The 25,442-nt window shown below is 36.6% G+C and overlaps 4 protein-coding genes across 6 annotated transcripts; 3 read left to right on the top strand and 1 right to left on the bottom strand.

The window, feature by feature from the left end:
* Positions 1–1,311: 1,311 nt before the first annotated feature.
* LOC132843365 (uncharacterized) lies at positions 1,312–8,131 on the top strand. The gene is made up of 10 exons (XM_060866626.1): positions 1,312–1,466; positions 2,684–2,780; positions 2,914–2,993; positions 3,476–3,703; positions 3,783–3,833; positions 5,783–6,010; positions 6,090–6,140; positions 6,721–6,829; positions 6,999–7,106; positions 7,260–8,131. Exons 1-10 carry the CDS (start codon positions 1,393–1,395, stop codon positions 7,323–7,325), a joined length of 1,092 nt encoding a protein of 363 aa, XP_060722609.1. The 5' UTR covers positions 1,312–1,392; the 3' UTR covers positions 7,326–8,131.
* A 202-nt stretch (positions 8,132–8,333) lies between these two features.
* Positions 8,334–16,645, top strand: mep1ba (meprin A subunit beta a). Its single transcript, XM_060866625.1, has 13 exons — positions 8,334–8,474; positions 9,227–9,245; positions 9,394–9,453; positions 9,556–9,599; positions 9,742–9,820; positions 10,101–10,218; positions 12,909–13,087; positions 13,297–13,515; positions 13,707–13,859; positions 14,239–14,454; positions 14,767–15,234; positions 15,909–16,094; positions 16,223–16,645. The coding sequence occupies exons 1-13, from the start codon at positions 8,415–8,417 to the stop codon at positions 16,447–16,449; spliced, it is 2,028 nt and encodes a 675-aa protein (XP_060722608.1). The 5' UTR covers positions 8,334–8,414; the 3' UTR covers positions 16,450–16,645.
* A 102-nt stretch (positions 16,646–16,747) lies between these two features.
* mcm3l (MCM3 minichromosome maintenance deficient 3 (S. cerevisiae), like) lies at positions 16,748–21,697 on the bottom strand. 3 transcript variants are annotated; one of them, XM_060866622.1, is made up of 17 exons: positions 21,647–21,697; positions 21,458–21,534; positions 21,152–21,264; positions 20,806–21,014; positions 20,561–20,691; positions 20,228–20,466; positions 20,018–20,126; positions 19,766–19,919; positions 19,341–19,472; positions 19,004–19,212; positions 18,708–18,882; positions 18,202–18,328; positions 17,918–18,068; positions 17,673–17,813; positions 17,498–17,598; positions 17,142–17,396; positions 16,748–17,016 (listed from the first exon to the last, which is right to left on the bottom strand). In XM_060866622.1, the coding sequence occupies exons 2-17, from the start codon at positions 21,527–21,529 to the stop codon at positions 16,818–16,820; spliced, it is 2,517 nt and encodes an 838-aa protein (XP_060722605.1). In that variant the 5' UTR covers positions 21,530–21,534; positions 21,647–21,697; the 3' UTR covers positions 16,748–16,817. The 3 variants fall into 3 exon arrangements, with proteins under 3 accessions (XP_060722605.1, XP_060722606.1, XP_060722604.1); XM_060866623.1 differs by lacking the exon at positions 21,647–21,697 and having other exon boundaries at positions 17,142–17,217; positions 17,308–17,396; positions 21,458–21,605; XM_060866621.1 differs by lacking the exon at positions 21,647–21,697 and having other exon boundaries at positions 21,458–21,605.
* A 289-nt stretch (positions 21,698–21,986) lies between these two features.
* si:ch211-191a24.4 (uncharacterized protein LOC100150331 homolog) lies at positions 21,987–24,718 on the top strand. The gene is made up of 4 exons (XM_060866627.1): positions 21,987–22,305; positions 22,534–22,633; positions 22,962–23,077; positions 24,036–24,718. Exons 2-4 carry the CDS (start codon positions 22,536–22,538, stop codon positions 24,692–24,694), a joined length of 873 nt encoding a protein of 290 aa, XP_060722610.1. The 5' UTR covers positions 21,987–22,305; positions 22,534–22,535; the 3' UTR covers positions 24,695–24,718.
* Positions 24,719–25,442: the final 724 nt, after the last annotated feature.

Below are 25,442 nucleotides of genomic sequence, written 5' to 3' on the forward strand. Positions count from 1 at the left end.
GTAGTTAGTAGGCAGCCGTTTGGGACGCAACCCGGAGTGTTACTTTTCTTCATAATAAAAGTATTACTGAGTTAAAATATTAAAGGTAAAATGTAAGCATGATTTTAATATATTTCAGATTTCAACTTGGCACCGAGTAAAATATATAACATAACATATATTATAAATAAAACAGCTTGTAAGTAGCACTTGATAGTCTGTCAGTGTAACTGAATGTGGGGAATATTGATATTGATAAATAACATATAAAAAATAACAATAGCCATTAAATATAGTTTTAAGCCATGCAGACAGACAAATATAGGAATTTAAATACAAGGTTACCATATAACGTTGTACGGCCTAAAATGTGTGGACGCCTGACGATCACATGCGTATGTGGCTTTTCCCTAAACCGTTGCCCCAAAGTTGGAAACACAAAGGTTTATGGAGCCTCTTTTTATGCTGTTGCATGAAAATTTTGCTTTGGAACTAGGAAACTCAAAACAGTTCAAGCATGACAATACTCTTATGCACAAAGCTCGCTCCATGAAGACATGGTTTGCCAAGTGTGTTGTACAAAAACTCAACCTCACTGAACATCTTTGGGATGAACCTGAACACTGACTGTACCCCAGACCTCTTCACTCAACATCGGAATCAAAAATCTAGTGAAAAAATATGAGAGCAATAACTTACAATCATGTTTCAGTCCTTGACCATAGAGAGTCTGCATACTCCCCTATGTATGTGCGTGTGCGTGTGTGTGTGTGTTAGGTGGTTTCCACCCTGCTACCATTTAGTGGTGCCCACAGATTCAGTCAGCCCTGTTTCCTGGCAAGAACAAAACCTTGGAGTCAGCTCTGGGATCTTGCCAAGAAAGAAAGTCGGGAGTTCCCACTGTCGTATTTGATAACAAATTTATATTGGTTTTCTGTTAAGACCTGATAACTGTAAAGTTTCCCTTTTGAAACTGAAAGCTTTTGGTGATCAGAAATAGCATGGCAATGTCGAGAAGTACTAAGCTAAAGGAAAGGTTTTCCTCCTTATATAATAAACTCTGGCACAGTCATCGAGAGACTATTACATCTATCTATCTATCTATCTATCTATCTATCTATCTATCTATCTATCTATCTATCTATCTATCTATCTATCTATCCATCTATCTATCTATCTATCTATCTATCTATCTATCTATCTATCTATGATCATCATCATCATCATCATCATCATCATCATCTATGGTATGTATGCCAAGATCAGGTGTTTACCAAGAGCCCAGACACAGCTGATAACTGTATAAGGAAGTTGCTGTTGCAGAAATAGATGTCATGACATAAATCCGATACGCCCTGTTATGAAAAGTCTAATTTTGCTTTCATTTAGGCATTGAAGACGATCAACAGCAGCATGGATGACGACTGTCCTGTGTGTATGGGCCCTTTACAGAATCCTTCACAGCCGATTCAATGCTGTAGAAAAGTGTAAGTAAAAAGGTTATGATATTTGAATATACTGTATTGTGTATAGAGAGGTATGGGCTTTTTCTTCAGTATGGGGATAGCTGAGAGGAAAAGGCTCAATAAGTAATGTAATGAATAAGTACATATAATATGTAGCCAAAAAATGGATGTGTCTGAGAAACAACTGTTTTTTTCCTGGGGTAGGTTACTGTGTTAGCACGACATTCTCTCTCTCTCTCTCTCTCTCTCTCTCTCTCTCTCTCTCTCTCTCTCTCACTCTCTCTCTCTCTATCACTCTCTCTCTCAGTTCAATTCAGTTCAGTAGTGCTTTGGCATGAATGTAAAATCACATTGTTGCCAAAGAAAGGTTTTATGAGCAATATACATGCTGTATGTGTATATGCAATCATTACAAACTCAGTGAACAACAACAACAATGGAGAAAAGAGCAAAACAAACAGGGGGGAAAAGGATATCAAGTAAAAAAGCATAACATAACAAAACTTACAGATCAGTGTCTGGATGTGTTCTGTATGGTGTATGTTCACTGTGTGTTTGTGTGTGTGTGTGTGTGTGTGTGTGTGTTTGTTCATGGTGTGTGTGATTGTTCATGGTGTGTGCAGGATACTGGGTCTCTCACTGTTTCCTAGACTGTCACAATCTCTCTCTCTCTCTCTCTCTCTCTCTCTCTCTCTCTCTCTCTCTCTCTCTCTCTCTCTAACACACACACACACACACACACCCCCACACACAAATAAGCAGCTATATTAAATCTCAAAGCAATTAGCATGTAAGATATAACTTTTAATGAACCAGTAATGTTGCATACATAACCCTACAAATGTAAATGTAAAATTGATGTAAACATATTCAGTATTGCTTGTTTTGCCTGATTTCGATGACTGTAATGAGTACAGCATAAATCATTATTCAGCCGACATTTTAGATGATTTAACTTGACTGAAAAGGTGAAGTATCACTTCTTGTAAATGCATGTGGCAATTCCTGGCAGCTGCAGAGTGAAAGAATTTTTCTGAGGGGAAATTCCACCTTCCACCAGATGACTGATAAACATGATCATTTATTATTATTATTGTTATTATTATTATTATTATTATTATTATTATTATTATTATTATTATTATTATTATTATTCTGTGCTGCTATAGAATTATCCAGCTTGACATATCTTATTACTTCTATCTCGTCTCTCTTTCTCTCTCTCTCTCTCTTTACAGGTTTTGTAAGTCATGTCTAAGACAAGCGATTTTAGCAAGACCCTGTTGTCCGTATTGCAGGAGTCCCATAAATGACGCTGCCGCTCTTGCATTAGGGGTAAAAATCAGATTTGTGATGTTTGCTGAACATATAATAAATGATTTTGATCTATTTTTAAACTCACATAAACTAAACAACATCACTGTTTCTGCTCCTGGTGTATTTAACAATCCTATGCTGTTTCCCTCAGTCTGCCGTACCCCTCTTCGGACTGCAAGGTAGCGGTGACTTGCTTCAGACCGCAGGAAACGTTTTCCCCCGTATACAGGCGTAAGATCTAAGCACATTTTATGAACTTAGCATGCACAGGTGCAAAAAGTATAAAGAAACTGTTTTACGTAGAAGTGTGTGTACTGTGTCTTGTTTTCTGGGAAGCTGAGAACACATTATTCTGTAACAATTGTTGAAATATCCAACAGAAGAGAGGGACATCGAAGATACCATGGACTTTTGTTTTGTTTTGTTTTTGTACTTTCAAAGTGAAAATGAAAAAGATAATAAAAGTTTAATGTAATTCCAATAAAATGTAAGCACAAAGTAAACCCAAATCTTCCAAAATAGTACTTCAGTGAAATAACAAAGAACAATTAAAGCACTATTTGGTTACAATACAAATGAACTAGATAATAAATCTATATGCAACAAATAGTCTATTTTAGACTTAAAGATTATTTTAAATTCTAACATATAACCTGTTGCGATATCTTGATTCTTTTTTTTTAAATTTTATCTATTTTTGGGTCCAACTACAGTACCCTCGATCGTCTTAGAGCTGCAAGAGCACAGACTTCACAGATAACCAGCACTCCAAATGTCAGCCTGCCTGGTTCGCTTACCTCGAACACTGCTGTACAACCTGCTTACCGATCTATTATCAGACGTCGGCCGGTTCCCAGACCAAGGCTCCAAGGCCCAAGGCTTCTAAATCCAGTCAGCATCCCAGCAAACACCAGTCCTCAGTCAGATGATCTTGATGACATGTGAGAACAATTCAGCTTCGAGCTAAGAATTTATATGTATGAGCTTTTTGTGCTGCACTAATATGTGATTTTCTAACAGGAACTGGCAGGATGTTCAGGATGCTGTTATGGCAACTGGATCTCTTTCAGGGTAAATAGCGTCAGTGACATGGACACACACCCACACACGTGTGCATACATGGAGTCTGTATATTCATATATGAACTTTAAACACATTCTAACTCACCAGATGCCACACAGTGCTTTGCATTATTAGTAGTAAAATATCTCAGGAGCTCACCTGGAGAGATGATACACTGTTCTTTCAAAAGATATTCTTTCATAGATATATAATCTTCCATAGATTAAGATCTGAATTACATTGAAGGTCATAGCATATGATTTACATATCTAGTAAACCTCTAGTCAGGAAACAACTATTTCATCATAGAATAAACACTATCATTGTATTTATTTGTATTAAGGTGCCTCTGAGGTACACTTCGTTGACTGTAGAATCAATTACTAAAAATGTCCTACTGTATCTGCATTCACAGCATTCACATCAGTTCACATCTAAAACACGTCTCAAAACACCGATAACACGAATGACGACTATCAGAAATGCACTGGTTAAAAAAAATAGAGAAGTTGTTAAGCTATGACAAATTAGACTAAGGACATAGTCGTTCTAAACAGATATAATCCCACGTAAAAGGAGAATAGATAAAAAGCAGATATATCATATGATATGTAGACTATAAAAGGGTTGCGAGACTTCATTTTTATTGGCTGACTAGTTGGTTGAGAAGTTGAAAAGTGGGAAGTCAGAGCTTTGAATTCTGTTATTTTTGTTCTTGTTGCATTGAAGGTAGAAGAGTGTGGAAAAAGATAATCATGGATCTGTCTGTATTGCTAGTCTGTATGTCTGTATTTCTTAACCATATGTCTTCACTTTCTGATTTTTCTTCTTTTCAAGCTACTCAACATCCCCTGCAACTAGCTCATGTTTAGCAATGTAACTATTACAGCCACTATTGTTTATTAAAAAACAAAACAAAACAAAAAAACAACCAATAACAATAAATCGCCTCATAGAGAAGACAGGTGAATCTTTTTTTTTTTTTTATTTTGTGTGCATAACAAATAATACTGTATTTAATACAGTAATAGGAGTAAAAGTAAATGCTTTATTTTATCAGGCCCTGCATTTTTTTTGCAAAATTAATGCAAAGTCAATGAAACTATAGATTCTGTATTACTTCAAATTATCTGCAACACACATTTAGCCAAAGCCTACAGCACTCATAGAAAGTAATAACATCTGTGTCTTTACTGGTAGGAAATTAAAATTACAATTAGAATCCTGCGCATTTCGACAATTCAAGTAATTGTCTGCAAAAATCACAAAAACTTTGTATACATTTTGAAAAGCAGCTCAGATTTTGGTGCAAGAATTGTCACCCACAACAATCACCACACACACACACACACACACACACACACACACACACACACACACACACACACACACACACACACACACACACACACACACACACACACACACATTCCTGGAGGGAATGATTTGTTGCCCTTCTTGTGCATGGGGTGGAGTCTTGCAGAAAGATACCACTCCCTCTGAAATAATAATTTTTCATTATAGGATAAACAATCAGCCAGAAAAACTTTGTAAATGAAGTGATGAAGCGACTTAAATAAAAAAAATTAAATAAACAATTGTTGAAATATCCAACAGAAGAGAGGGACATTGAAGATACCATGGACTTTTGTTTTGTTTTGTTTTTGTACTTTCAAAGTGAAAATGAAAAAGAAAGGAATCAAAAGTACATTGTTTAATGTAATTCCAATAAAACGTAAGCACAAAGTAAACCTGAATCTTCCAAAATAGTACTTCAGTGAAATAACAAAGAACAATTAAAGCACTATTTGGTTACAATACAAATGAACTAGATAATAAATCTATATGCAACAAATAGTCTATTTTAGACTTAAAGATGTTAAATTCTAACATATAACCTGTTGCGATATCTTGATTCTTTTTTTTTAAATTTTATCTATTTTTGGGTCCAACTACAGTACCCTCGATCGTCTTAGAGCTGCAAGAGCACAGACTTCACAGATAACCAGCACTCCAAATGTCAGCCTGCCTGGTTCGCTTACCTCGAACACTGCTGTACAACCTGCTTACCGATCTATTATCAGACGTCGGCCGGTTCCCAGACCAAGGCTCCAAGGCCCAAGGCTTCTAAATCCAGTCAGCATCCCAGCAAACACCAGTCCTCAGTCAGATGATCTTGATGACATGTGAGAACAATTCAGCTTCGAGCTAAGAATTTATATGTATGAGCTTTTTGTGCTGCACTAATATGTGAGTTTCTAACAGGAACTGGCAGGATGTTCAGGATGCTGTTATGGCAACTGGATCTCTTTCAGGGTAAATAGCGTCATATACTGTATCATATGATATGTAGTCTATAAAAGGGTTGCGAGACTTCATCTTTATTGGCTGACTAGTTGGCTGAGAAGTTGAAAAGTGGGATGTCGGGGCTTTGAATTCTGTTATTTTTGTTCTTTTGTTATTTTGCTTTATTTGATCAGTTCCTTAAGGTTTTTGCTAAATTAAAGCAAAGAAACTATAGATTCTGTATTACTTCAAATTATCTGCAGATTTGAACAACTTGGTGACATCACAATACACATTTAGCCAAAGACTACAGCGCTCATAGAAAGTAATAACATCTGTGTCTTTACTGGTAGGAAATTAAATTTAAAATTAAAATTAGAATCCTGTGCATTTCGAAAATTCATGTAATTGTCTGCAAAAATCACAAAAACGTTGTATACATTTTGAAAAGCAGCTCAGATTTTGGTGCAAGAATTGTCGCCCACAACAATCACCAACAGAACAGCATCCCTGTTTTTTCACTGTTTCAATTTTTGTCATGAAATTTTTTTTTGTTTGTTTTTCCGCAATTCTGTGAATGAATTCCTCTTTCTCATTCACTTTCTCCTAGATACATCTTGAGAACATATAATTGTCCGTACTGTCAGTTAGGCAACCTGGATGACCTGGAGCTCCGTGATCACTGCAACATCTACCATCCCAGCGACAGGAGACAAATTGTCAGTAGGCTTTAAAAATAAAAAAACCTCTTAATGTAATACAAGCTCATTACATTACAAAGTGCCAGGACCTCTAAGATTACACGAGACATGAGCAGTAGTGTTGTGAAGACCTCAACCAGTGACTGATATGCACCTCTGTGTGTGTGTGGTCTCTTACGGCCCCTAGGTTTGCCCCGTGTGTGTGTCACTGCCTCATGGCAACCCAACTTACTGCAGCAGGGATTTCATCGGCCATCTCAACCTCCGCCACAGCTACTACATTGATGACATAACTGTAAGATCCATCCTACATACAGTATTATTATATTATATTTATTTATTTATTAATAATAATAAAAAATGATACTTTACATTACTGAATACTACCATTAATAATAAAAACATACATTTCTATTAAACGTTTGTATTTTCTGTCTTTTCTTAACAGAATGTCCACCAGACCGACCATGTTAACTTGCAGGATGCCATACTGAGATCACTGCGACATACATAAATGCCACGTTTTCCTATGAACTCTTATTATCATAGGCTTGTTTCTTTCTGTTCATGTTCAGCATTGAATTTATTGTCATGCCAAACTCCACAATGGTGATCAATGGATGAAAGTAGACAATAGATTTTGTAGTTTTCCATGAGCTTTTTAACCAAATGTACTAGGGGCAAAATACAGCAGTACACTATTTCTATCTTCAAATTAAATGGGGAAATCGAACCCAATGCGACTCTCTGATACTGTAGGTCTCAAGTGCTTGTTCATAAGCTACTAAAATTTTGTGGAAAGTTATCTAAACAGAGGTGAAAAAGAAATGAATAAATCTCTGTCCTGCCTCATTTTATATCAGACTCGCAGAGATAAAATAATTCATTTGTTTACACCGATTGAAAATATCTCAAGTCGCATTAAAGGGTTTAGGAATGAAATCCAATATAAGCTATGCTAGCAATTTTACTCATCGATTATGTATAATTCACTACTCATGTCTAATTCTACTCATTGTTTGATTTTATTATGTTTCCTTGATATTAATATGTCAATATGATCCTTTCAGTTTCTTTCTTGTATTAATTATTCTATATTCTAATATTGCCTATCCTAATTTATTCTAAGCTCCTGGATATGGCTGGATTTTTTGTTTTTAATTATATCATATGTGCTTATACAAATATACAGTAACATACGTATGCACATTCAGCAGTAATTGATCTTCCTGTTGGTTTTAATATGCAGTACTCCATAAACTCCTTTTAAGACCTGTGTTTTTAAATGTGTACAATAAAAGAGATTGAAGAACAAGAGAATTATCAGTGCCACCAAAAGAAAAGCTTTATTAAATTTTAGATATGTTTTACTGTGATCAGAATTCAGCATGGATGTTACTTGTAATAAACGTTATCAATATCTTCATTTACAGCAGCAGGATCTAACCTGACGTCTTATCAGTTCACCTTCCTTATCAAAGATCACTGCCAGCGCAGCGTTTTCTATTGCTTTTTATGTATTTCGTACACAAACACATACATATGCAGAGTGCGTAAGAGCAGCACACATACACAAACACACACACACACGGCAGCACCGACTATGGCCTCTGATTTTATGTTTTTATTTCTTTGTCTGTTATGTGCTGAGAGATTTTATTCGGTAAGTCTTAAGCAATTTCCTTGGTAATAATTCAAGTGCACATTCAGATCTGTGCAATCAGATGTAAATGGATATTGTATGTATTGCGTAACATAAATTCATCACACAAGAAGCCTTGTGTTACAAAAAAATACATAAATTCTGTATTTCTGATAGAGTTTCATGAGAATAAAGCAGCATCAAAGAAAAAGGCAGAACTGTTGCTTTCAGGATTTCACAAGCATGAGAGCTAAAAAAGAAATATTTACATAGATGTACGTTAATATATACAGTAAGAGGGAGACAAATGAAATTATATGAATTATGTGCAACGTAAATAAAAAATGGAAGATTATTTTCCATGTATTAATATTATTAATATTAATATTAACAATTTAGAGTCAGATAAAGTGCAAATCCAATTTTTTCAAGTGAAAATCTATATAATCTATAATCAAATATAAAAGATATGAATAAGATATATTAGTAAATATGCCAGGCTTGAAGGTCTTGTAATTATTATAATATTTTCATTATGATAGATATTAGACATCTTTTCTTTTATTCGATATATTCAACATTATTCTGCAATATGTAGTAAAAAAAAAAAGGATCAGAAATATTATTTTAAGATTTTATGTTGGGCTTGTATTCAAGTTAAGGCTCCATAAACCTCTTACAAATAATAAATAAATAAATAAATAATCTCTTATACTGTTAAATGTTATAGTAATGCTTGTGATTTGCTTTCATATTATATCTTTCTATCATAGTCAGCTTCAACTCTCTCAGGTAAGACATCTATCTATCTATCTATCTATCTATCTATCTATCTATCTATCTATCTATCTATCTATCTATCTATCTAAGTGCATGTATTACTCGTATCAGAACTGGAAGTATAATTTCTTGAGATTATTTCTGGGATTTATATTATTAGGCTTTACAGAGGTGGACATCGATGATGGAAAAGACTGGGATATTGTTGACATAAATGAAGGTAAGAATAAAATAAAACACATTATTTAAATTCATGCTACTGTATACTTGCATTATGAATAAATGTGCTGTTAGAAAATAACCTCAAATTGGTCTATAATAGAAGCAGGACTCAATTTGATAGAGGGAGACATAGTGGAGAAAAAGGTCAGTGCATCATATTCTGAACCTTTTTTTCCAGTTCTTGGTAACATTACAATTTTTCTGTGTCGGTATCCAGCATTTTGAGGTTAATTAGCAGAAGTCCTAGTTAATGTCTCTCAGCTGTGAATAGATTTGTGGTTAACAGGGAGACGACAAGAACAGTATTTTGGGTGAGGAGTATCGCTGGCCGACCACCGTGCCTTACTACCTGGAAGACAGCTTAGGTAAGAACCTAGTCTTAACCTCTGTTTTATTTAATACTAAAAAAACTATCACAAACATAAAGTGATAGACTGATAATTCTTATAGACAAATTCCTGCCTGATGGTGTAACTCCAGTAATGTCAAAGTTTTAACCTACATTTTGGGACAGTTGGGGCTCAAGCAATTAGGGCTCTGGGTTGTTGATCAGAGGATCTGGGTTCAAAACCCAGCATTGAAAGAATTTCAATAATGGGCTGTAATTTGACAAAATAAAGGCCTCTGTTCTATTGTATCCTCCAGAGATCAATGCTAAAGGAGTGATCCTAAAAGCTTTCGAGCAATACAGACTCAAGACATGCATTGACTTCAAACCCTGGAGTAACGAGCCGAACTACATCTCTGTGTTCAAAGGTTCTGGGTAAGAAATATTTAGACATTTAGGGCCTTTTTACACCTGGTCACTTCATGTGTTTTCTCTGATCCGATAGCTATCTGATTTGTTAAAACTGTTCCATTTACATTAGGCCACATAAATGCGTCTTGGCGAATCGGATATCAATCCGATCTTTCTACTCCCACCCAATATGCAAATATATTTTATATATATAATTGAAATGGAACGCACTTTGGTGTATGCGGTTGCTACAAAAAACAGCATTTACTGTTTGCTGCATTTTCGCTGGCGACAGCATTGCATTTTAAGACCCAACGAGATGCCTGGGTGAAAGATCGGAGCCAGCACTGATGGGAAAATATATTTGTTTCTGGAGCGATGCACGACTCGTGAGTCACCTATATAGGAGTATAGCGCTGACGTATGTGGCTTGAACAACCACATTCATTTACACCTGTCCAGTTTCATGAAATGCGTCCCAGACCACCTCCTGAAGTGGTTTGAGCGATCGGATTTATATCCGTCTCGAAACCGTTTCGGAGGGCATTTAGACCTGCTCTTTTTACGATGGGATAGCTATCGATTCACAGAAAACGCATGAAGTGACCAGGTGTAAAAACCCCCTTAGACTATTGTTTTCACACTAGAACCTGTTTGAAGAAAAGAGTTTATAACATTTGGTTGATTTTGAAAACCGGTTGAAGAACAGACAAACCTCTGGTTTGTCTGTCTGACAATAGTGAGCAGTAACAAGGTTTGGCTTCAAATGAGCTCAGGTGTGATCCAAGTCATGTGTAAAGGTGAACCACTGAGTGTCAAAAAGCTTGAAATGTCCTGACTTTTTCTTGAAATGTATGGTATATATGTTATATCCTGAAATATGTTGCACAGAAAAATCAATCAAATTTAATTTTAATTGCACATCAAAAAACCTTGAGAGGAACCAGACTCAAAAGGGAAGCCATCCTCATCTGGTTAAAAACTGGATAGTGTGATTACAAATCATTCCTTTGCTATAGCTGTGTACTATATAGTCAAAAAGTGTAATTATCCAGCCAGGAATGTTGTTCTAGTTTTAACATAAAGTTTATTTGGTTGAAATGAGACTAAATTGGCTTAAACTGCCAAACTGTGGCAACTGCAGTCCTAATCTATCCAAAACTGCTCATATTCTTTGCTGTGTAGAGCCATTGTCATGGTTTTTAAAGACATCCAAAACAGTGATCTCATGCATCCTATGGAAAGGACATCCTAGCAGCATCGAGTGCTTTCCAAGTGGTGAGATCAGAATCAGGGAAGTCTATGAAGAAAAAAGAATCTAAGAAGGAGAATGTAGGGCTCAACAGAGATAGATAGATAGATAGATAGATAGATAGATAGATAGATAGATAGATAGATAGATAGATAGATAGATAGAGAGAGAAAGAGAGAGAGAGAGATCATGAAGGATGATTATTGTCATGTAACGGTTAAGGCAATGTACATCAGACAGTATAATTGGTGCACTTCGACTAAACTGTCAGAGGAAGCAAACATCAAATCAAATCAAATCAAATCAAATTTTATTTGCCACCTACACATACATACAGAGTACGACATGCTTTGAAATGCTTTTTGCATCTGTCCGGTATTCAAACATAAGGAATGCAATTAGGGATAAAAAATATAACCAAAACCAAAAGGAGATTGATAAATAAAGTATAAACTATATATATATATATATATATATATATATATATATATATATATATATATATATATATATATATATATATATATATATAATATGAAAATATAAGTGAAAAATAATGTATATACATATACATAAATATTCATAAATGCATGGTTTTAATTATTGTCCTTAAAGTGTCCATGTGCAGTATGGTGTGTATAAGGTGTATAAAGTGGCACTGTGATGTGCAAGTCCAGCGTTAAAGGTGGGGTTGCCGATATTTGAGAAATGCTTCAGAAAACTGAGTCGGGACAACAAGCTAAACAAAAATCAAAACTAACGTGTAGCCAATGAGCGGAAAGGGGCGGGTCTTATCAATATGGGCAGAGAGAGTGTTCAGCGCGCATGTGTGACATTAACAGAAAGCGGTTTTAACATTGATATGGAGGATAAAAACAAAGAAAGAAAGCGAAGAAAGGCTTATGATAAGGCAAGAAGTAGGAACGTGTTAATATAGGATCAGCTTTCCAGCGCTGGAGAGAACTGAAGGAGCGGGAAGTTGGCCACATATTCACAGATTGGACCCGGGAAACTCGAATCTGTGAATATCTGCACATGCGCACTGAACACTCTCTCCGCCCATATTAACAAGACCCGCCCCTTTCTGCTCATTGGCTACACATTTGTTTTGATTTTTTGTTTTGTTTGGTGGCCCAAGCAGTTTTCTGAAGCATTTCTCTAATATTGGAGACCCTACCTTTAAAGAGTTAAACATACATATACTGTATATAGCTGCATATTCAGTTAAAACAATTCTCTGAATAAAGATTGGAAGTCAATAACACATCACAGATTCATTTGAAAACATTAAAATTGCATTGATTATTAATGACTTACAAGTGATGCAGAATAACTCCTCACTCAGTCATGGGCCCAGCAGCTCCTTTCACAATTGTTTGTAAAAAGATTTTCAGTAACATGAAAGAATACAGTATGAATTATCTTTTATCTTACCGCCATTCTTATTTTTGTGTATTATTAGGTGTTTTTCATCTGTGGGAAATCGCCATGTAGGGAAGCAAAGGTTATCAATCGGTAGCAACTGCGATCGCCTTGCAACTGTGGAGCATGAGTTTCTACATGCTCTGGGTTTCTGGCACGAACAATCCAGAGCTGACCGAGATGATTATGTCAACATCATGTGGGATCAAATTCAAGCTGGTAACTACACCAATGGACGATCAATATAATATTACACCAGCTAATGACATTTGGACACCACAGTGGATAAATGTTGCTGTTTTATATTCTATGCATTGAAGTATGTACACAGTAGCTATTCCTAGGACTCCCTTTAATTTCTTTATATTTGTACTTCCCTATATATTTTCTTGCATTATGGTTGACTCATTACACTGCATTATACCTAGGCAAAGAGCACAACTTCAACACATATGACGACACAGTCTCCAGTGCGCTGGGCTTTCCTTACGACTACACCTCTGTTATGCACTACAGTAAGACTGCCTTTAATAAGGACACCAAACCGACCATCGTCACTAAGATTCCAGAGTTCTTGGATATTATTGGCCAGCGCATGGAGTTCAGTTCCAGTGATGTTCGCAAGCTAAACAGGCTGTATAACTGCAGTAGGTGTAGCCCAAGATATCAATAAAATCCTACCTTCTTGTTTATCTTTAATAATGTCCCTTTTATTACACTGTCTGATGATATTCATTTCTATTTAATACGACCTGTAATAAATGGTAATGTCTATCAAGCTGAACTCATGGCACAAAGGAGGAACATTGTTCTTTCCACGTTTGATGATTATTTCCAGCTACATCCTCTACCTTCATGGACTCCTGTAGCTTTGAGCAGCCCAATATATGTGGTATGATCCAGGGAACTGATGCAAAGGCAAAGTGGGTGCGTGTGAAGAGCGTGGACGGAGGTGCAAACACCGACTACACTAACATGGGCCAGTGTAATGGTATGAACAAAGTTGATTAAAGTTGAAAACAGTTTTGTAACTATAATAACCCTTAAACTGGATTCTGTTGATCATGAACGTCCACTGATAACACTTACTGTATCTCATCTCGGATAAGAGCAAACTAGGATAACAAATGCTTGTGCATCTATTTTGCATCTCTTTTTATGACTACACCAGAACTTTGGTCTTGATAATCTTTAAACTTTAGATGTTTTAATGGCACACCAAACAGCCAAAAGGTCTAATAAACTTATACAGAATTTCTCTATTGACTTTATACCAACCCAGTGATTGTTATATAACATGCTAAAGAATTTAAAGAGAATATGTGAACATTTCCATATATTTAAAACTAATTGTTTACTTTGTATCACAGGTATTGGTTATTTTATGCATTTTAGCACAGCCACAGGAAACCCTGGAGATAATGCTAACTTGGAAAGTCGACTCTTTTATCCTAAAAAAGGACATCAATGCCTGCAGTTCTACTTGTACAACAGTGGGGCTGCTGATGACCAGCTAAAAATATGGGTTCATGAATATAACAATGAATATCCTAATGGAGCTCTGAGACTCATTCAGACATTCAACGGTAATTTATTCAATCATTAATTAATAATTGATATTTAATGCATAAGACACAAGCTTGTATTTTAGTACTTAGAACATTGGTATCCAACCTTGGTGCAGGTTTTCATTCCAATCATGCCAATCAAGAGCCAAAACAAGAGCCTGATTTCACCTGTTTAATCTTGTTTTTCAGTTGGATGGAATGAAAACCTTCACCCACACCAGCACGATCTTGAATAAATGTGGGGACCCTAGCTTATAATGAGTTAACTTCTTAAATGAGGTTATAGGTATAAATTCTGCATTAGGGATAATATATTCTTTTCTGAGACAGGAGGGCGGAGAAACTCCTGGGAGCTTCACCATGTGACTTTAGATGCACCTCAGAAGTTTCGTGTAGTGTTTGAAGGGGTAAAGGGCAAGGGAGTGTCTAAAGGAGGTCTCTCTCTGGATGACATCAACCTATCAGAGACGCACTGCCCTCACCATACATGGCACATCCAGAACTTCACCAGTCTCCTTGCCACTACACCTGTTGGTGAAAAGATCTACAGCCCCACTTTCTTGTCTCCTGATGGCTACTCTTTCCAGATTGGTCTGTATATTAATGGGAAATCAAGCAGTTCTAGCAACATGGCCATGTATTTGCACTTGACATCTGGTCCCAATGACAGCCAGTTGAAATGGCCATGTCCATGGAGACAGGCTACAATATCACTGATGGACCAGCATCCAAATATTCAGCAGCGCATGGATAACCAAAGAATGATCACCACTGACCCCAGCAAGACATCCACTGACTGTAAGAACAACTATATAAATGATTAAACATGGTGTAGAGACAGGCAGACCTTCATCACCAACTCAGCAACACCAATTATGAATAACCATCTATTCTTGGGTAGAGTATTGTTTACAGTATGTTTAGGTTTATTTAAACTTCTAACCACAGAGCCTGCTTGCTAGCCTGACTAGCTTACAAAGGGGCACTATCAATATTTCTATGTTACTTTTTGACACAGTAGTTAAATATTGCAACTGTTAGATAAATGACTGAGAATTATAATATACTAAAATTCCAATCCTAATATTCAAGCCAAGCCTCAACATAATAAACTAAGTTTATTATCCGATAAACTGTCACCCAGTGGCAAGACAAGCTATCTAGTGTGATGAGAAGACATGGTAGTGTTTCCAAAATCATATTCATGTGTATTCATTTATAAATATTTTACTTAAGCATTACATTTGTATTTGTCCATTAAATCTTTGATTTATTTCCTAAATATTCTAAACAGAACATTTTAATTGTTCACAGTTACAATATTCAGGGGACAACATTAAGTTAGCAATACAAATATAATCTGGGAGAAGAGGGAAAAAAAAGATTTTGAAATTGACCTCTTTGTACAGATGTGAACACCAGGAAGTTCTAATGTGGTTCTAATTTTTGTGAGATGTTTTTCCTTCCTGAAGCTCAGGGCAATGTGGAATATTTCTGGGATGATCCACGTAAGGTGGGAAGTCTGGTAAAAAATCCAGATGGGACCTCATACTACAGAGGACCAGGTACCGGCACCACCTCCTTCATCACACACAGCCGTCTAAGCAGTCGGGACTTCATCAAAGGACACGATGTCATCTTTCTCCTTAGTCTAGAAGGTGCGTCATAAGCTAATGCATAAGATGTTTGATGTTAAAAACTTCAAATTAATTAATCCTGTTACTTCATGTAACACTTCAAGTTCACACAGAGCATAATTGTTTTTATTCATTGTTGTCTTGCTCAGATGTGACCGGACTTTTAAAGACTCAGCCTGTGCCTCAGGCTGCTGCCTATGCTGAGAAGAAAAGCTCTTCAGCCAGTACATCCACTGTAAACTCAGTAGCAGTGGTGTTTTTCGCTTTTGTGGCCATCCTTACGTTAATGCTTGCGGTCGTGAGTGTGGTGTATGGTGTGAAGAGACCCCAAAGGAATGGAGCAACAGATACTGAGGGAGGGACTGTTTCTGAGTGAATCAATAGCTGCAAGTGACCAGACACTATACAGTAACTTAGAATGACAATTTAAAACTCATTTCTTTCATTGCAGAATTTCTCTAGCTGGCTCACTTGATGGTGGATGAGTCATGGTTTCTAATAGATTATAGCACTTAATCACACTGCAGTGTACAAATTTCCAAATTAAATCAAATACATAATTACTTGCAAAAGATGCCTTGTTTATATAAACCTCTACAAGAGAACTGTAACCAAAAGTTTAAGCTAAATTTCTCTCTCTACTTTTCAGCCCTCAAAAAAAAAAAAAATACTACTTCACAGGTGCTCAAACTATTTATTAATTACAAAACAATAATACATAAGGATATACAACACCATAGTTTATCAGATGAGGAAGACCACATCCTCAGACACCATGACCTGGTTATCATCCTGCATACGCTCCAAAAGTAACTGCACCTCCTGCTGGACAAATTCTTCAGATTGGCCTTTGTTAATGTGGGTGAGAAGATCAGGAATTGGTACTGACTGAGATCTGGTCACCTTGAATGTTTTCAGGAGGGCTGCCTTAAAAACCTTCATTCTAAAGCAAGGGTGAATAACGTCAAAAGTTTGCAGAGAAGCATTTTATACAATAGAAAATGTCTTTGAATGAAAATAAGCATCTGATATCAGGTACAATAGTAAAGGAATGTTATAAAACTGAACCTCTCTTGACTTATGTCGGTCTTCTTCCTTTGGCTACTCCTCTGAGACACTGGCCTGCTTGGCTGGCTGCGTTGGGCTACAGTAAAAGAAAAGTACAACCAGCTTTCAGACAATGTTAGATAAGCAAGGGTAAAAACAATGGATTTTATGGATTCAAATATCTGACTGTTTTCATCCTCTGTAAAGTCGTAGGGGTCGTCTGAGTCTTCTGGCATTGTTGAATCCACATCATCTTTAGAGACACGAGAGCGTTTCCTGTGGAGAGTACCAATCCACGTGTCAATCACATCAGGTTTAAATCACTTAGTATTTGATGTACTGTAACCCCTAATAATAATAATAATAATAATAAAGACCTGACACTTCTCTGGCTTTGGGTCTCCTGGCTCGGAGTCGTGTCCAGCTCTGCATCCACACCATCTTCAGGAAGTTTCCGCTTCTTATTTTTCTCCAGAATCTATGCAAAAAATGTGTTTTAGTAGATAAATTTTCTTAAAAAAAAAAAAAAAAAAAAAAAAAAAAACCCATTACCTTTTTGAAGTAGGCAAATTGCATGAGCTCCAGAGCAGCCTCTGCATCTCCCAACTCGATGGTTTTACTCATGCGGGCTTTAGCATGGGCTGTGGCCAACCTGATCATAGTCTCTAAGGCACGTGCTGTGACAGGCATCGTCTGTTTTAAGGTTTAAAAACAAAATGATTGCAATAAAAAAGACAAACCTTTTAAAACTTAAGCGAAAATGAACGAAATGAATGAATGAGATTTTTGATACACACCCTTGCCAAGTCATTATTGACTTGGTCGTGGCTTCTCAGTTTGGTGTACTCCTCTGCTATGTAGTCAGAAGCTTCCTGAGTTAGAACTGGTTTCACTAGCTTAGCCATGTGGATGTATTTCCGTATAAACTCCATGGTGACAACCTTTTCTCTGAAAGTCCAAAGTCGGTCATGGGTCAATGAAAAACCATCCATTTTTTAAACATTTGGCTGTTTTAGTGGGTTTCTTTGAAAAGAATTCTTACATTTTTGCATCCAAAAGCAATAAAATAGTTTAGGCTTACTTTTTCTTTTTGTGGCCATGGAAGATGTTTTCCTTTTTCTCATAAATCTGCAGTTCCTGTTCATTGGCCTCAGTGATGTTTGGGTCCTCTGTGGCGAACACGTCCACTGTACTTCCCAATGGCATTGCTATTGTTGTACACAAAATAGAAGTCAGTGTTCAAGCGATGTTATATTGCCAACTGAACAGAACTATAATCGATAGCCGAATAGTACACCTATAAGCTCTGCTGGCTTAACATAGCACCTGATATAGAAGAAAATTATATATAATTAAAAGCCTAATTCCACAGATACACACTTGAACTACTACTCTGTATACACAAGCTAACATGTAATTGGCACCTATATTTTCCCTCTGGGAAAGAATGACATCCTTTCCTGTGAGCAAAGCCAGATTAAACCCAACCAGACTTCAGTCATTCCAACTTACAGCAATAGAGTGAAAGCTTTGACATTTGCCCCAGGTTCCTGTCCAGCAGGTCCTATTTATTTCCACCAGCCTCACCTGCTCCTTCCTGCTCTCCAGGGGGTCTGTATCTGTGCATGCGCAACACATGCTCTGAAATCTCACGGTCACTCTCGGAATCCATCTGATCCAGAACGATGAAGAGCAAATCAAATCGAGAGAGTAAGGAATCTTGCAGTCCAATGTTCTCCATAGGGGTTTTATACTGATTATACTGATATGCACAAGAGAAGAGTGGAGAAGAAGAAAAGAAGAAAAAGGACCAATACAAATTATATACAAGTTCTATACCCAACTCTATCCAGTTGATCTAAATGAACTGAAACCGATCATACCCTTCCATACACTGGGTTAGCAGCAGCCAGCACACTACAGCGAGCGTTCAGCCTAGCCTGGATCCCAGCTTTAGCTATGGTGACTCTCCCCTGTTCCATCACCTCATGAATTGCTGTGCGATCCATGTCCGACATCTTGTCAAATTCATCAATACACACAACCCCTCTGTCAGCAAGGACCATGGCACCCGCCTCTAACCGGCGCTCACCTGAGAGAATAGCATGGAGAAGTAATATTACTTAATACTTTAAAGACTATAAAATTAGTTTCCTGGTAAACTCAAATTGGATAATTCCAATACTGGAAAAGTCAAAACGTATATTAGATTATAGTCACCTGTCTCTTGATCAGTGGTAACCGCTGCAGTTAAACCCACCCCAGACGAGCCTCGTCCAGTGGTGGGAATGGCTCTCGGTGCTGTGAACAAGACGTACCTCAGCAACTGAGATTTGGCAACTGATGGGTCACCTAAAAAACAAATCATATTTAAAATTTGTTTGTGTAGATTACAATGGGTCATCAGCATTCCAGTGTTTCACACATTTTTAACTTTTAAGGGACTAAAATTTTATAGATTATTAAAAACAACAACCTAATCACCTAATCTCAAGCTTAAAAAAAAAAAAAAAAAAAAAGTATTTTTTAACTTAAACCCTTCCAATCAAAGTTTCCTTATGCAAAAATTCAAGTTGACATTTAATTTAAAAAAAAAAAAAAAAAAAAAAAAAAAAAAAAAAAGTACGATCTCATTCTAGCCTAACCTATAAGCAGGATGTTAATGTCGCCTCTGATGCGAGTGCCATTTTCTAGGTTGGTCTCATTTCCTCCCAGCAACAGGCAGAGGATGGCTTTCTTTATATACTCATGGCCATGGATGCTGGGAGCTAGTGATCGACTTAGGTGCTCAAAGACATCCTGAACGAAAAACACAAACAACAAATTTTACATGTCAGCAAGTTAAGAAAGACACGGCAGAGCACAGATATTGACCATTAATTTAAATTCATGCTTACTTTAGAATGAGTTTTGCAGAATTTTTTGATCTTGGCAACATCGTCAGCAGAAAATATCGGAACAATTTCTTTGCTCATCAGCTTGACATTGTTGGCCAGCAATATAGTTCTGTACAAAAAACATTTACCCTAAAGCTGCAAAATCTCCAAAAACACACCCACAAAAAGAAAAACCTTTGGCTGCACTTCATTTAATAAACCTTGACCTACCTGAAGGTTCCTGAGGTAAATCCCCCTTGTTTAGCAGGTAAACAGCGGTACACGCCAACTATCTGTACACGATCTCCTGGCTTAACTTTGTCCACTAGATCATCATCAGAGATTATATCAACTGAGCGGGGAAGCTGGCCAGCAGGAGCTTTCTCTGGCATCTCCTGGATGGTCAGAGTCTGGTGATCTTTATAGCAGCACAGCCCAAACTCTGTTTCCAATGGATTATTTTCATCATCCTACACACCCAAATACATTTTTTTATAATCAAAGTTGGCAGGTGTTGATCATGGCTATCATAACACACACACACACACACACACACACACACACCTTGGTGGGGTAGATGGCACTAGAAGGGAATGCATCTAGTGAAGTCAGATCAGTATATTTCCTTTCCAAAGTTTTCTTAGTGGCAGGACAGTAATGAACACTGCGCATGATCTTTGGCCTAACCAGTGAACCTGTAATAATCAAAACAACACACAGATTTTTGAAAGTTACTAGATTTACATAAAGCAACCGTGGAAAATATAAAAACACAAGGAACTATAAAATTAGCACAAAAATTAACTTACACTTGGTAACAATTCCCTCAACACAAACAAGATTTCCAAGAAACCGGGCACTAAGTGTACGAGGGGAGACATGTTTATTTCCAAAGCTTCCCTCAAAACCGACATGGAACTCATCAAACTGTTTGGCATACGTTGCGTCAATAGAGGCCACCATGTCCTTCAGAGCTCTCTGGAATGCAACCAGTTCACCAAATGCATTCTTCAGAAGTCTGATGAAAACACAAACCAATACCTTTCTATCATTTTTAAAGCCAAGTCAACATGTTCAGTGAACTGAAGCATAAAGCAGGCATTTATCCAAAAACGCCATTTTCTATTCTCGCAAAACCTAAGCAGTGTTACTGACTCTTTGGCTCGTTTTTCATTCCTTCGTCTCAGATCATTAATGTTGATGATTAACCGAGACTGTCCTTCAGACACCATACTTCGGACTTTCTCATGATGCACACCCTGGTCTTGCTGTGAAGACATTCAAACAATAAGAACAATGATGTCTGGATATAATATAGGACATTACAAACATTCATTGTTTCAGTGAAGCAATCACAAACAAAAGAAAGCAGTAGAGAAATGATATAACTGTCCATAGTGGTTTAGTGGCTGATATTTTTACTCAAAGCGAAGTTACGATCAAATTTGCTGGAGTGCTCACATCATCATCCAAAAAGTCCAGGTATTCTCTCTGAGCTTCTCGTAACTCTAGATCTTCAAAGCCACCATCCATTTTCCCTCAATGCAAACAGCAAAAACAAGCAGTGTCGTTATAGACCATCATCAAAAGCAGCTTTAAATTTAAAGGTAGACATGATTTCGTATACAGACACATTATAAGTATACTTACAAAAGTACAGCTCTCATAAGACACAATTTGGCTCTCACAAAAAGAGAAGAATAGCTTTTTAGACCACAGGAAATGCTGAAGTTTGCAGGTCTGGTAATCAATTAACTGGCTAATTAAGCCATTATCTGTGAATGGGCAATAATATGATTGTTCTTTCTATCCAGTTCCATGTTATAGCAAAATCTATATAACTGACATCACATGTATCCGAGGATGATATTTAAACTATTGATTTAATATGGTATCTTTCCTAGAATTTTTTTTTTTTAATTAATATGAAACTTCAGGATTGATACAGACTGGTATTCCAACCCTAATGTCAATATATCAGTATCTATAATCACACCTGGGGTTGAGTAAATGTACTCAATTCAATCACTGACATACAGAATACTGGGAAATTATACTGAGGTGAAAGCAAGTAGTAAGTTACATAAATTACATCAATGTTATGTAACGCGCGAGATCATCTACACAGCCTGAGCCCCGCCCCTTTCTGCAGGTGTGAATCTCAGCACGTGACCGAGACTCGGAGTCGGTTCCTGGTTTTCACAGAAGGCGGTTAAACAAAATTCCTCTTTACTTCGAGCTTAAACCTGGAGTTTTGGATTGTAACACTTAAACAAATGACCGTATCATCATCATCATCATCATAGCTAGTAAGTGTGTACATTCCCGCACCTATTCGGCTGTAGTATTCTATCTATTTTTGTAAATAGTGAACCGATTGCCGACAAGGAGTCAAAAGCTCTTGGATTAGAAAAGTTTTGTTAGTGATTTACTTTTGTGTAATTTACTTTTGAGTAAAGTACTTTTGAGTAAATTCCAGAGAAAATAATGCGACATATGATTGCTCGATATTATATTTTCTATGTGTCTTTCTTTAGCTATGAGTGAGACCAGAGGTCACCATGGGAACCAGCGGAGACAGGAAGGGGGCTACAGAGAAAATCGTCAACAACGGACGCGACCATCTTCCAGCAACAGGTGGGTATTTCCACAACCAGACAATTATTCCCTTTCACTCTAATGTGAAATTTCGAAATGGAACAACCACGTAACGTTTTATTCTGCACTGTTTTGGATTGGGTTTGCCAGCTTCATTATATCCATGGATAATTATTTCAGAAAATTAGTAGCAGGAAGTAAACAAAATCCTCCCCATTTCCTCATCCTTGATCCTATCAGAGGTTCAAGGATGGGACTTTTTGGCTTTTTAACCCTTAGATAGAAGGTTAATTTTTTTAGTCGATACAAATGTGTATAGTGAATATAGTGTTTGTTTACGCCTCTAAAATAACTTGTTTTCCACCAGATCACCTGCTAGGCCCCAGAACAGCACCAGAAACGTGTCATCCAGTTCCCAACATGCGAGAAGGTCGACTTCAGAAGATCACGGATCACAATGTACACACATTTGCTCCAGGAGGGGTGTGTATATGGAAATTGTGTGATTCTGCAGTACACAAAGACAATAATGGTTACAATGTTTATTGCTGTGTATTGTATAAAAAATGAAAAAAAGTTTTTTACACCGACAAAAACTGGGAAACAGTTTAAATGGGAAAATCCATACAAGGTTGTGTCTTCCAATTAGTTACTGAAACTAAGATGTTAAAAAGGGCACCTAACAATATTAAAGCTCAGAAGATTGCAGAACGACTTTTATATAATATGATGATTCGATATCAACAGAAACGTTGCCACCGTCAGTCATTGTTTGAGCCCACATTACTAAATGAATGTATCATCCAATAAGCAAAGCAGTGAATGGACTGATGTTTACAGGTCGTTCTTTCTCTTCACCTTAACCACGCCCTGTGATACTACCTGTTTCCTTTTTTCTTTTAAGCTGGTTTAACTGGTTGCATGCTCTCAGGTTGCAGCAGACTGATTTGAAATATTTTTTTCTCTTCAAAACGTCCAGACATTCATTTACTATTTTTTCTAATGCAAATCAAATTAAATCAAATTTTATTTGTCACATACACATACATACAGGGTACGACATGCAGTAAAATGCTTTGTGCAGCTGTCTGGTATTTAAGCATTAAAAAAGGAATGCAATTTAGGATAAAAAAAAATAAACCAAAACCAAAAGGAGATAGATAAATAAAAAGTATAAACTATATAAAAAACTATATAAAATATACATGGAGAAATAATGTATATACATATGCATAAATATACATATACATAAATGTGTGGTTTTTAAAGAATTGTCCTGAAAGTGTCCAGGTGCAGTATTGTGTGTAAATAGTGTATAAATTGCTTATATAATGCAATTGCTATACTTATTGAATGCAATTCATACATAATTTTTTTTTCATCTATATATTCTATATATATTCTACATCTATATAATTTTTTTCACGATTGTGTTTTTCAGGTATTGTGCTAATGTGCGCTTTTTTGTGCAACCTGTTGGTGTTGTTTTGTGTTGTTGCTGCTTACGTGACACTGTCAGGCATGTCTGCTATGAATTTTGGAGGAGGCGGGAGTTTTGTCGACGTGATCATCCCTTTTGAAGGGACAGAGCTTCAGAAGGTGCGTGAACTTGACATGCAGTTTACACAAATGAGAGCTCCTGGACTCTATGGCGGCTTGGCTTTCAGCATCACCTTCGGCATTCTCTCACTTTTCTTCGTCGTATCAGGCAACAAGCCTCCCTATGTGCTTCCACGAAAGCTCCTTATTGGTCAGTTTGCATTTCAGCTGATAGGAGCAGTGGCTTATGTCACTGCAGTGGGCCTGTATCTACATTTTGTGATCAAGGTGAACTCGACGGATGTGTGTTTAACGCGAGAACGACTCTACGCACGTAACGGACAGACTTGGATGAACTGTAACGTGAATGGTGCAGACGGATCTGTGGCATTGTTTGGAATTATACTGGTCATTTTGTATGCCGCGGGAGCCTTTATCACTTTTAGAACAATTAGAAATGTGCGCCAGTACAATAAAGAGCGTGTTCGCTATGAAGCTGAGAGACCTAAACGACCGCAAAGTACCCAAGACACAACCATGCAGTCAGGCATCTATATCTGAGCTTCAGAAAAAAACAGCACTACTTTATATATATATATATATATATATATATACACATACATACATACATAATATATATATAAATATATATATATATATATATATATATATATATAAATGATTAAACACAATGCAGTTATAGCTTTTCTTAAAAATCTATTTCTATAAACTGTATTTGAGTAGACATATAATGTGAATCAGAAAGTGTATTAAAAATGTTAGTATGTATAAATGTTAGAATTTAACTTTTTGGACATTTTTTAAGAATTCTGCTGTTGCTTTCTGCCCTTAATATTGTAGCCAGCAGGAGGCAGCATACACTTGTTGTTTACACTTGTTGTTGTTGATTTGAATATTTAAGTGTTTTAATGTTTTTACTAGCTGATATCTAGCCAGGGGTTCTATAACCTTTTTGGAGCCAGGGACCCTTTCATATGTTAAATACATTACTACAAAAATTAAACACTATAACGCAATCAAAAAAATACAGTTTTATGAACATAATTCTACAATGCAAATGTTAGGCTCATTATTTGAATGTGCAGTGTGTTTAATCTGTGTACTTATTCCTTTCCATCACATCCAAGTTGACACTTGGCTGTTTTGGGGTTATTAAGGCTTGAATTATGGCCATTCCATTGAAGTGTCCAGTCTAATAACTCTATGAACTCAATACTAAATGTAATAAATTTGATTTGAATCTTGGCTATGCTTCACAGACCTACTTTAAGAACCACTTTTCTAGAGA

Source organism: Tachysurus vachellii, chromosome 3 (genome assembly GCF_030014155.1).
Source record: "Tachysurus vachellii isolate PV-2020 chromosome 3, HZAU_Pvac_v1, whole genome shotgun sequence".
Taxonomy (NCBI): Eukaryota; Metazoa; Chordata; class Actinopteri; order Siluriformes; family Bagridae; genus Tachysurus; species Tachysurus vachellii.

What these genes read in the sequence shown, in the direction of transcription:
- LOC132843365 (XM_060866626.1), top strand. Translation starts at nt 1,393, where the DNA reads ATGGATGACGACTGTCCTGTGTGTATGGGCCCTTTACAGAATCCTTCA. An exon ending in ATTCAATGCTGTAGAAAAGT is followed by an intron (nt 1,467 to 2,683) that starts GTAAGTAAAAAG and finishes CTCTCTTTACAG; the next exon opens with GTTTTGTAAGTCATGTCTAA. An exon ending in TCAGATGATCTTGATGACAT is followed by an intron (nt 3,704 to 3,782) that starts GTGAGAACAATT and finishes ATTTTCTAACAG; the next exon opens with GAACTGGCAGGATGTTCAGG.
- mep1ba (XM_060866625.1), top strand. Translation starts at nt 8,415, where the DNA reads ATGGCCTCTGATTTTATGTTTTTATTTCTTTGTCTGTTATGTGCTGAG. An exon ending in CAGCAAGACATCCACTGACT is followed by an intron (nt 15,235 to 15,908) that starts GTAAGAACAACT and finishes TCCTTCCTGAAG; the next exon opens with CTCAGGGCAATGTGGAATAT. An exon ending in CTTTCTCCTTAGTCTAGAAG is followed by an intron (nt 16,095 to 16,222) that starts GTGCGTCATAAG and finishes TGTCTTGCTCAG; the next exon opens with ATGTGACCGGACTTTTAAAG.
- mcm3l (XM_060866622.1), bottom strand. Translation starts at nt 21,529, where the DNA reads ATGGATGGTGGCTTTGAAGATCTAGAGTTACGAGAAGCTCAGAGAGAA. An exon ending in CATTAACATCCTGCTTATAG is followed by an intron (nt 19,473 to 19,765) that starts GTTAGGCTAGAA and finishes TTTGTTTTTTAG; the next exon opens with GTGACCCATCAGTTGCCAAA. An exon ending in TACCACTGATCAAGAGACAG is followed by an intron (nt 19,213 to 19,340) that starts GTGACTATAATC and finishes CTATTCTCTCAG; the next exon opens with GTGAGCGCCGGTTAGAGGCG.
- si:ch211-191a24.4 (XM_060866627.1), top strand. Translation starts at nt 22,536, where the DNA reads ATGAGTGAGACCAGAGGTCACCATGGGAACCAGCGGAGACAGGAAGGG. An exon ending in CGACCATCTTCCAGCAACAG is followed by an intron (nt 22,634 to 22,961) that starts GTGGGTATTTCC and finishes GTTTTCCACCAG; the next exon opens with ATCACCTGCTAGGCCCCAGA. An exon ending in ACACATTTGCTCCAGGAGGG is followed by an intron (nt 23,078 to 24,035) that starts GTGTGTATATGG and finishes TGTGTTTTTCAG; the next exon opens with GTATTGTGCTAATGTGCGCT.